The 11,958-nt window shown below is 34.4% G+C and overlaps 1 protein-coding gene across 1 annotated transcript in view; it reads left to right on the top strand.

Annotated features, from left to right (window-relative positions):
- LOC126710620 (AP-2 complex subunit mu) overlaps positions 1–8,993 on the top strand; it is an 80,335-nt gene extending 71,342 nt beyond the window's left edge. Inside the window, exon 13 of the mRNA XM_050411182.1 lies at positions 8,740–8,993. Within this exon, the coding sequence (XP_050267139.1) occupies positions 8,740–8,820 (81 nt within the window). The 3' untranslated portion in view covers positions 8,821–8,993. The remainder of the gene's footprint in view (positions 1–8,739) is intronic.
- Positions 8,994–11,958: the final 2,965 nt, after the last annotated feature.

The raw sequence follows: 11,958 nt of genomic DNA on the forward strand, positions 1-11,958 counted from the left end.
ACCAATCTGTTTAAGCACCTCGGTCTCATAGAGCTTAAAGGGAAGCTCGCATAGCCTGACCCAGACAGCTATAAGAGAGACATTCGCCGTCGACGGTTTAAAGAAAGGTTCCCATGGTCTAATGGAGAGGAAGTGGTCTCCTATAAACCATGGTCCCCTCATTAGTACGACTTCCAGGTCTTCCTTGGAGAAGAACCTTACCAGAAAAAACCCATAACCAAGGTCTACACAATCCATCCTACCTGTCGGCCTCCATAGGTAGGTTAGTTTGGAGCGCATATAAGAGAGACCAATGGTTCTTCCAACAAGCTTAACAATAATGGCCTTCGACCAGGTACCCCTAAGGCGCTGCTTAGTTTCCTTCGTCAGCTGGATAGAGACCCAACCTTCTCGAAGTTTCTCTTTCCCTGCTTCACTATCGCTGTCCGACTCCTCATCCTCTTCCATAAGGTTATCAAACTCAAAAGCTTTAACGTACGTGCCTAGTATAACACCCACTAACTTGTCCTTGAAAGAAACTCCAGTATTGGAGTCTTGCCGGTGGTACTCCGACGAAGGAAAGTCCTCTCTAGGACCCTCACTGAACTCGGCATGCTGACTATCCTTAACCTTCTTATTGCTCCTGGCCAACTCTGCTTCTTCCTCTCTCGAGAGCGTTCGTGGCTTCATAGGAGACCACTTCGAGTACAAAACAAATGGGCCGTACTGCTAGTGTGTAATATGTAATCATTTATTGAACAGTATAAGCTCAATTTTCGTACTAGTCTTGACAAAAATGGCCACAAACCAATAAGTTAAACAAAACCAGCTCAATCCACGTGGATTGGGTTTTGGTTGAAGATTTCTCAACTGAAAAAAGTTGGACAAGGTTGTGAAATACCTCAAACCCAATCCAACCAACAAATGCACACCTCTATGCCTCTACGTAAAATTTGGCGATAAAACCTGATTAATGAAAATTGTTGAAAAATGCTTTGTAGTCTATGGACTTCATTTCGCCTTTAAAGAGATCTCACCATATTTATTTTTTTGATAATTTATAGTTACCATAATAGAGAATGAATGATTTGAAATCTGTTTCTTCTAATTAATAAAGGAATATGAACTGTCTCTCTATACTACAAAACTATTGACCTTCCTATATGATATTTCAAGTAAAAAGGCCACACCACAATATTAAAATTTAAAGTTTCATTATATTTTTTTCCTTTTGATTTGTTTTGAGAGAAGAGATAATGGAATTAGAAAACTACTAAAGAGGAAAATCTCTTTGGCGTTTGGCGATTTCAGCCCTCCATTTACTAAAGTCTAAACAGTTAAGAAATTTGCAGTGCTAGCAGGCTGCCACAAATTCATGTCCCTCCTTGGTTGGAAAAGTCCTACTTAGGCTGCGTTTGTTTTGGCTTCAAACCATTTCCGGAAATGCTTTTACACCAGCGTATGTGTTTGGTAGGTACAGAAAATTGGGTCAAACGGAATTGGTTTTCTGCGTTGACTGTAAAATAAGGCTTGAAGGGTGTAAAATCATTTCAGGTTTTATTTTACCTTCAAATGAATTACACCCCAGGAAAATAGAAGAGAGAGAGAGAAACAGTAAGGGGATCACACCAGAAGCACCTGTCTCGTTGCACCTAGCACTGGCAAGATCGCACCCATAGTCGCCGCTAGAAGCTCATCGGCGCCGCCGTCTAGATCGTCACCACCCAAGACCGATCCACCCAAAACCGATCTTGTCCTCGACCCACCCAAGACCGAGCTCGTTCGTCGAGCAATGCCCAAACCACAAGGCGTCATCTGAAGTCCCTTCCAGCTTCGTCGTCTCCTCCATTTTTTCTTGTTCAAACTTAACTCGATTTGGTTGCATCCCACCACACCCATCCCTGAAACCCAGAAAACCCATTCCTCAAACCCACTCCAACGAACCCACCACTCCGATGAACCCATTCATCAAACCCACCACTTCGACGAACCCATTCCGCAAACCCATTTCTCAAACCCCCACTGGCTGTCGCTGCCTCCATCCACTCAAATCCTCTCTTTCCCTCAATCTCTCACTCTTTCTTCCTCCTCTCACCGAGTTTGTGAATAAAAGATCCGGCAAAGGGGGGATTATTCAGAGCGGGCTCAATGGACAACGGGGATGGAATAGCTGTTGGGTGGTTAGGACACCCTATCTTTAGAGATAAGGAAGGGCGTGAACTTTTTGTACGTCGTATTTTGGTTGTGTTAAGTGTAGATTTTGAATTTTTCTCTTATAAAATTTGTTTGGGAGCTGAGAAAATGGTTGAGAAAATGTGAAAAAATTGTAGGAAAATAGCATTTTCATAATGTTACCAAACACCGGAAATCGTTTTCTAGACTATTTTCCATTGCAGAACCAAACACCTGGATTTCATTTTCCTTATGGGAATTCACTTTCCCTTGCATTCATTTTACACTCGGAATTTGATTTACATCGCAGCCTTAATAAGGTCTATTTTTCTTCATATTTTATTCTAGATTTACATCTATTTTTCTTTATTATTATTTTTATTATCAAACACTATCGATCAGTGTGGTTGGTCACTTTTTTGGGAGGAGTTTTTTTTTTCATTGCATGTAGAGCAAACCTTTGTGCTGCTCATAGCATTTCCTATAGAAATACTTCATATACTTTATGATGGCTGACAGCGACGCCACCTAAAATCACCGTTGGTACTTGGTCTTGGTCCATTGCTGGTTTGAGCCAGTTTGATCGGTGTCTATATATGGTAAACTTTTTTACATTATAATTCAGGTTAGATTAACATTAAAAGGAATCCCGTGTTCAGTACATAAACCAAAAAAACATCCAACAATTCACCATTTCATTCACTTCCTTTCATGACAAATTATACATCAAGGAAACATCAAATAGTTCACCATTTCATTTCCATTAATCAATTTTATACTACTCCAAATAGCCAAAAAAAGAAAAAAAGAAAAAAAAGAACAATCAGCACATTCTGTCTCTCTATTTGACAAATTGCTCTTTCGGAAGAGATATTTTAGGTCTGTTTGGATCCGCTTATTTTGTTGAAACTGAAATTTTTTTATTGAAAGTACTGTAGATAAAGGTAAAAATGAACTGAAATAGTATAGTGAAATTCATGAATAGTACTAAAAAGTGCAATAGGGCTTATGAATAGTAGCAAAAATAAGCTGAATAGTAAAATAAGTTGGTTTTTTAAGTTGGAGCCAAACGCACACTTAGGGTGTGTTTGAATACCGCTTATTTTGTTGAAAATTGAAAACTAAAAATTGAAAACAATGTAACAAAATAATTTTTAAATGTGTGAATAGTGTCGTGGAACCCATTTTTAATGAAAGTTTTATTGAAATAAGAGGTTTGTAGGTCCTATGAACAGTGTACATGACCCACTGTATCCAAACGGATACATAATGTATATGATTTTGCTTTTTTCTTTTTTCTTTTTTTATTGGGGGGGGGGGGGGGGGGGGGGACTGCATTAGGGGGCTTGCGGTTGGAGATCATCAAAGAAAATTTATTCAAGAAATCATGGTAAATATACCCATTGTTTGTGGTGACTAGCTGCATTAATCAACCCAATAATACGAGCAGAAATCAAGATTACTTAAAGAATGTCACCGACCAAAGCACCAAGCCTCACAAGTAAGAGGATAGACCACACACAGTAGTGGCCGAAAAGCCTTACATCCAAAACCAAACCACCCTGGTTCACGGATGGAGCTCATCTAAATTAACAATGAAAAAAATAACGACCCAGAGCCGCATTATTTATGGTGACTAGCTACATTCAACCCAATAATCAAGATATTAAAGAAATCATTGTAAAGGTCATGCATATATACACGATAAAGAAAAACTAATGGGGTGAATATAATTCTTCAACATTGAGATTTCTAAATGAAAACTTCATTCATTGAGATTTCCAAGTGTAATCAAAACAATTTCTCATAAAGAAGTTGATTCAAATGTTTTTTTCCAAAAAAGTTACAAGAAATCAAGCCATTAATTTGTTGTACCTAGCTAGCTAGCTATCCTACAAATCATGATATACAAACAGAATTCACATACTGAAAAACGAAATGATGATAAACAAGATCAAGAACGATGGAACAAAGATTCAATCTTGGACCTCTAGAAGGTATAAATGAAATCATCCTGGTATGTTGTCAGTTGTCACGTACATGAGGATCAACTTCACCACCAATTTGTAGCATTTCCAGTTCCAGCACTTGTTGCTGTACTCTATGATAGACATAAGCTAGTAGATCAACATAATCAGGGTTAAGTTCCCAAAACCAACAGATGACAAGGGCTACGCCATGGACAGCAAGGACAAGGATACTGACTAGCACAACCACTGCTAGGACCTTTAGAAGAATTGGGAATGAGGGCGAGGGTATTGGGGAGAGATTCATGGTGTAAGCGCAGGAGCAAGAAATAGAAACAGAGAAACAGAGGGTTTCGATTTCTTTCACTTTTTGTTTTTCTTTTCAGGGGTTTGGATCTCATTGCCTTTTATATTTTGTCTTGTCAACTTGAAGCCTTTCATACTATGGGTCCAAACTGAAACTCAGTTCTTTCAACCGCCTAAATGCTATGTGTCCAAATATATATATATATATATATATTTTTTTTTTTTTTGAAATCCAAAATTTAGATTATTGGTCTTGAAGTTTTTATTCCAATATTGATGGAGATCTCCATCAATATTTTCTATTAAGTTCCACATAAACTTGTCACCTATGTTTAGTTTTTCTAATAAAATGATAACGCCACATCATTTTTATAGTAAAATAAAAAAAAAAAAAAAATGATATGTTATAATAAAAATTACATGACATTATTTTAAAGGATGAACTAAACAAGCATGACAAACTTATATGGTATTTAATGGAAAATATGGATGAAGGAGTTGCTAATGCAAAATGAATGAAACTTCATTAATAAAATCTAAATTCTGAAATTTCATGATGTAAAGTTTAATTACCAACAAATTTTAGAATTGTAGTTTACAATTTAGCCATTCATAAATATTCACGTTTGTATTGTATTGTTATTCACTTATTCTTGATATGAAGTCCTCGTCATTGCACTAGTATACCAAATATTCACATTACTCCTCGAATTGCTATGCAAAGAAAGTACAAAATACTTTTCCTTTAAATCAATTACTAAAAGGGTATAAAATTAAGAATACCAAACTCATGGGAAAATGACTTTCATTTTCTTCAACCTCCCACTTATGAAACTGTCTTATGAAAACCGTATTTGAATTATCTGATCTTCTTCACATATTTTCATTCCTTATTGCTCTATCCTTCCTATTTTTTGAACTTACATGCAATTTTCTTTATCTTTTTTAGCCATGTATGTAAGAATTCCTTCTGCTGCCTATCACTAAATTATATTTTTATGAAGCATTTAAATGTATACTTTTTGAATTTGGGGATAATTTTCTCTAAACCTTGCCATTATATGTGAGTTCAATTTTGTAAATTGCATCATGCACCATTGTCGAAGTAGGGAAATAAGCTCAAAATCAAATTTCAAACACAAGAAAAGAAAAGTGTATAGGAAGGGCCTCTTGGGTACATTCAAGATTAGAAAGAGCATATGTATCAGTTTGTGCAAATATTTATGTCTATTTTAAGTTTTAACCAAAAAAAAAAAAATTTACATAACTAATTTTCAAAAACACTTACATCAGATTATTTATTTTACACTATAATTCATTCAAATATTATTTCTATATCAATTTTTTATTTTACACAATTATTGTAGCTCATTTTATATTTTACCCAAAAATTGTTTCACTAATAACTTAAGAATGAAAAGGGTCTAAATTAGTTTTATATGGTTAAAGATATATGAACCTAATCCTATATTGTGTGTTAAGTATCTCTTGTTTTTTTTTTTTTTAATCATTTTGAGTGTTAGTTAGCTTAGTTAATTTTCTAACCATCGTGGGTGTCTATTTGGTTTGTGTCAAGTGTTGTTTGCTAATAGCTAGTTTGGAAGGAAGGAAAGGAATAGAATGAAAAGGGAAAAAAAATATATATGTATATATATATATACATATATATTCTACTCCTTCTTTATTTAATAGTTTTAATGGAGGAAATTAAAGATTTATTCTCTTATTTTAGAGTTTAAGCAGAGAGAAATGGAATGGGTGACAGGGATTATACATTTCTCTTTATTCCCTCAAACTTTCAAATTTTCATATCCCAAAATTTGGGAAGAACTAGAAAAAATAAAATTATAGATTAAATGAAATTTTTTACTGAATCCCTCAAAATACTCTTTTATATTCATCAGCAGAATGTCTGCATAAGCAGCCTAGGTTCCAAAACAAGCAACCAAGCCTGAGTTTCAACCAGGAACCAAGCCAACCAACTAAACACCTAATTAACTACTCACAAGGTTTGGCCAAAACAAGCTAAGAAGGCCCAGAACCCGCTAAACATGGAATCTTAGCAATTCAAATAGCCCCATCACTAGTAGAGCGCTTGGTTGGGACATGAGCACGCACTCTTCACCTAACATAATTCAAAATTGGCTTTAACCACTCTGCCACAAACTGACCAGTATGCACTCTGCTGTTTTTGTGTCTCCAGATGTGATACACAGTGGCAGCAAGAGGGCTATCCTTTCGACTTTAACAAACAACCTTTTTTCCAGTCGAAGCACCCTCCCCCATTTGAAACATCTTTTTTGCAGGTTCCCATGTTCACAGCTTCTGGAAAAGGGAAAATTTTCTAGATTTTTAGTATGCCATACATTATAAATAAAAGGAAAATGTTAACGAGTACCATGTAGTGCTTGATAAGATTTCCCTAATGTAGGTCTTATATAATAAAAAAATGAGATAAATGAAAGAAAAAAACATAAAAGTACTTATAAAGCTGAAAAAATAACATAAAACTACAGAAAATGACAAAAAAATTGTAAGAAAAATAGTGGCGACGCCATGTTATGGTCAGGGTGTTCCCAGGAACACCCTGACCTGAAAAAAAAAAAATTATATATAATAATTAATTTTTTTATTTGTTCATCCTTGAAAAAAAAAATTAGGAACACCCTGATAAAAATTAGGAACACTCTCCAATTAAAAAAAAATTTATTTGTTCCCCTTTCAAGGAAAAAAAAAAACCCAAAAAAAAATTTGAACTAAAATCTGAAAAAAAAAAAAAAAAAAAATTGTAACAGATCAAATGGCAAGCCCACGGATTCTAAAAAAAAAAAAAACAGATGGCAAGCCCAACCAACATCAAGCCCAACAATAGCAAACCCACGGATTCTCAAAAAAAAAAAAAAAAAAAAAAAAAAAAAAAAAAAAAACAACCAAACCCCAATAAAGGCTAAAGCAAACCCTAAGCTCCAGAATCTCCTTCAGTCCACTAAGATCCTTCGCCATACTTATCAAAAAAAAAAAAAAAAAAAAAAATCCTTTGCTATAGACCTAGGCTTCATCACCTTAGCGATCTCGAGCGAGATGTTACCATTGTGCTTGATGTTCTTCATCTTCTTCCGGTTGCGCTCCGGCTCCTTCACCGCCTTGATGACTAGTGCTGCGGCAGCGGAGGGCACCACGGACACCTCACACCTTGGCCTGACGGTTCTGGACCGTTAGCTTGATCATTATGCGGAGATCGGCGATGGTATTTCAGTTCTCTTTCCTTTTCCGGTTTTCCCTATCTCATCTCTGCTCTGACTCTCACTCTCACTCTCTCTCACTCTCTCTCATGCTCGATTCTCAGTCTGAGTGTCTGACTTGTGTGTTTGGTCCGTTTGGAGTTTAGACTTATCTTTTCACAATATAATTATATAAATTGCTTAACTTTTCTGCTTTTTTCTTTGTTTGACCATATAAATTGCTTAGTTTTTTACTGTTTGTCTTCTTTTTGACAATATAAATTGATTAGTTTTTTACTGTTTGGGTAAGTGTATATAAATATAAAAATATGTAATTTTGTTGACATTGCTGTTCGGCTCTTGTCTTTTAGTGTAGAGGTGGATGGGGGCCATGGGGCCGTGGCATTGAATTGGAGTTGTGGTATATGGTCCCTTAAAAAGTAAGTGAATACACATTATAAAAGACAAAAAAAAATAAAATAAAAAAATAAAAAACAATGTTAAGTTGATACTTGATATATATATATATATATACACTTTTATTGTACTATTTTTAGTTGTTGTTTTTCATTATTTAATTACATATTTATGTTTTAATATTCTAAAATAGTAATTGTTATGTAATAACTAAATGATTTGAGTGTCAAAGAAGAAAAACTAAATGATTTGTTTTATTTAAGGATTACTTATTTGGATCAATAATTTTATGTTGTATAAGAAAATATAAATATATATTATTTTAAATTTTTTTTAGAAACCCCGAAACACTCTGAAACTGTACATCAAAATAGATCGATAACAAAATATTCCATTCCACAAAACAAACTGAAACAAGGTCTAAAACGGTATTCATAACATTGTTTTCAAGCAAAAAAGAAAAAACTAAAAAAAAAAAAAAATTCAACTAAAATCTAAAAAAGAAAAAATTGTAACTGGGCAAACCCACCTAGGAACACCCTGAGAAAAACTCTTGGAGTCGCCATTGAAGAAAAAAATCAAAAAAGTTGTTGTTAATGGACACCTTACGGTGTCCGTTAACACAATCCTAAATAAAAATATATGATTTTCCTCATTGGGTTACAAATTTTCTGCAGGTCTGGGAGAAGAGTGGCTACAATACTGTTGAGTGGGTCCGTTATATTACCAAAGCTGGCTCTTTTGAGATTAGGTGCTAGAGACTGGAAATGTTGCTGAGACTTTAGATTGCCTTAAAATGGGTGTGGAGATTGAAATATTTGTACGTCTATTTTCCTATGATCCCATATTCCAAAATCGATCTGGATTGCCTCAAGATCTTTCGTATAGTGGGATTGAAGCATAATAACATCTTGAATCCTAGAATTGTACAGTATTGTGATTATGTGTCGACTGTAGATGGTTCTACCACGTGCTTCATATTTGGTCAGTTTCTATTCTTTGGGTTTAAGAAATAATCAGGATAAGCCCTTTGATTCTTCCTTGTAGCAAAGGATGCTCAAATAATCCAATGTTAGGTATCGTTTGGATTTGCTCCCTTCTGTCAATGCATCTTGCCTAGCTATCCATTAATTTTCAGATTGGCACCCCAATGACAACCACGTTTGTATTTGTTTTGATTTTACACCCTTTATCTTTGTATTTGTCTTGATTTTGCACCCTTTTATATTTGGGGCTTCCACTCACATAGAAACACCTTTAGAGAGTCTACTAGTGTATTCTTATAGTAAGAAGTTTATTGCTCATGCAAAAGGTATGGATGTGGTTGCTGGGGTTAGTGAAGACTGATTAATTAATTGATTAGTGACAAGGTTTTATAAGGTTCAGGGCATGCCTAATTTCCATCCTTGAATAAGGATTGAAACCTTTGGTTGCTGGATATTTAGAAAAATGGTAATCTTGAGTTTTGTTATTGTTTGGGCATTGAACAATCTAGTTTTGTGTTTCTCAAAAAAGAATAAAGTTTTGTAACAGTTTTGGGTTATATGCTGACTAAGGGTGAGTTTGGTTCAGCTTTTTGAAAAAGTGCATGATGAAAAAGTTGAGTTTTCAAAAAGTGCATAATGAAAAAGTGTTTTTTCAAAAAGTTGAGTGTTTGGTAAAAGCTGTTAAAAAGTGCTTTTTGAAAAAGCTGAGTGTTTGGCTAACACTTATAAAAGTGGCAGTTTGAAAGGTAAATTACCAAAAAGGACAATGTATATATAAGGAAGTTTATTTCATACTTAAATCAATATTGTGAAATTATTTTTTTCTCACCAATATTAGCTAATAATAACCTACCACTTAAGATTTATTGTGAAAGTATTGTGATAATTTATACTGATTTTAATTTGAACGTACTATTATAATTATTTTTTTCAATTTGTAAACAAATTATTTTTTTTTCTCACCAATATTAACTAATAATAACCTACCATTTAAGATTTATTGTGAAAATATTGTAACAATATTTCTCAATTTTAATTTCTTATTCTTTATTTTATGTTTCCCTTATTTTATTTTATTTTTTTATCCATATTTCCTTCTTCTGTTTTCCTTCTTTTTTTTTCCATCTTTTTTTCTCATTCACACACATACCCTTAATTTTTTTTCTTTATTTTCTTCTTTCCTCTTTTTACCTGCCACTTCCTCCACACACGTGCCCTTACTTTTTTTTTTTCTTTATTTCCTTATTTTTCCCTTCCAATTCACACTCCACTCTAGAATGTTCCACACACTTCAAACCCCTCTCTCATCCCTCAAAGTCTCTGCATCTCTTCTTTTTTTTTTTTTTTTTTTTTTTTTTGACAGTTCGAAAGCTAATGATGATGATGAAGAAGATGAAGATGATGATGAAGAAGTCTTTGCATCTTTGCATCTCTTTTTTCGTCTTTTTTTCTTTATTTCCTTATTTCGTCTTTCCTTCTTTATTCTTTTTTTTTTTCCACACTCCAGAGAAGATGATGATGATGATGATGAAGATGAAGATGATTGAAACATAAGGATTTTGGGATTTTGGGTTTTTTTTTTTTTTTTTTTTTTGTGGATTTTGGGTTGATTTTGAGTTGGGTTTAGGATGGGTTTTCCAATGGGGTTTAAGTTGATTTTAAGTTGTTTTTGTGTTGATTTTGAGTTATTTTTGGTTTGGTTTTGTTGATTCTGTGTTTGGAATATCAAATGTTGAAATGGGTTTTGTTGATTGTGGTGGTAGACCGGTGAGTGTGGTGCTGTGTTTGTAGCATCATGATGAGAGGAATGAGCTTCAGGTGTGAGAACTGAGCTTCGTGCAAAGGGAGAGCAGAGAGATGAGATGAGAGGCGTGAGAGATATCAGGGTATTTTCGTAATTCATCATCAGCCCAACGGTAATAGTATGCGCATTTTGATTTATGGACCTCAGGAGGTCCATAAATTTTGCGTGTTTTGGACGCGATTTTTGCTTGATAAAAGTTGTGTTTTGGGCTGAGCCAAACGCAATTTTTCTTCAGCTTTTTGTAATATGGGCGTTTTCAGCTCCTAAAAGTGCAAACAAACGCACACTAAACCAACTTTGCTCTGTCCTATTTGGGAAAAAGGACCTATAAAGAACTTGTTAAATTTAAGGAATTTGGTTAGTCAACATAAGATAAGTCAAATTGCCTTTTCTTTTTCTTTTTTTGATAAGAATCAAATTTTTGGCCTAATTGCCTTTTCAAGCTAGAGGCAATTAGGCCGAAAATTTGAGCAAATACAACAAATTAGTCTGGTGTTGTTTTTCTGTGTTTGTGGTCAACATATGGGCTTGCTCATGGGCTCATAGAAATCTATCCCTTGGGTTTATATGTAAACTCAAAATAGGCATACTCTTTAATCTTCACACCACACTCCTCTGTTACATGGGTTTGGGTAGTGCCCAAAAATTGAACTTGTTAAATTTAAGGAATTTGGTTAGTCAACATAAGATGAGTCAAATTGCCTTTTCTTTTTTCTTTTTTTTTGATAAGAATCAAATTTTCGGCCTAATTGCCTCTAGCTTAAAAAGGCAATTAGGCCGAAAATTTAAGCAAATACAACAAATTAGTCCGGTGTTGTTTTTCTGTGTTTGTGGTCAACATATGGGCTTGCTCATGGGCTCATAGAAATCTATCCCTTGGGTTTATACGTAAACTCAAAATAGGCATAATCTTTAATCTTCACACCACACTCCTTTGTTACATGGGTTTGGGTAGTGCCCAAAAATTGAAATAAAGTACAATAGAAATAGGAGGCCCAAGAGAATTGGGCTTGCTTTTTGTGGGTCTTTAGAGAAAATAAGTATCAACAAGTGCCAAGTGTCAAGAAGCATTCAATCTTCTTGATAATTGTCTTCAATTCTCCCAC

The sequence above is a fragment of the Quercus robur genome, chromosome 12 (genome assembly GCF_932294415.1).
Source record: "Quercus robur chromosome 12, dhQueRobu3.1, whole genome shotgun sequence".
In the NCBI taxonomy this organism is placed as follows: Eukaryota; Viridiplantae; Streptophyta; class Magnoliopsida; order Fagales; family Fagaceae; genus Quercus; species Quercus robur.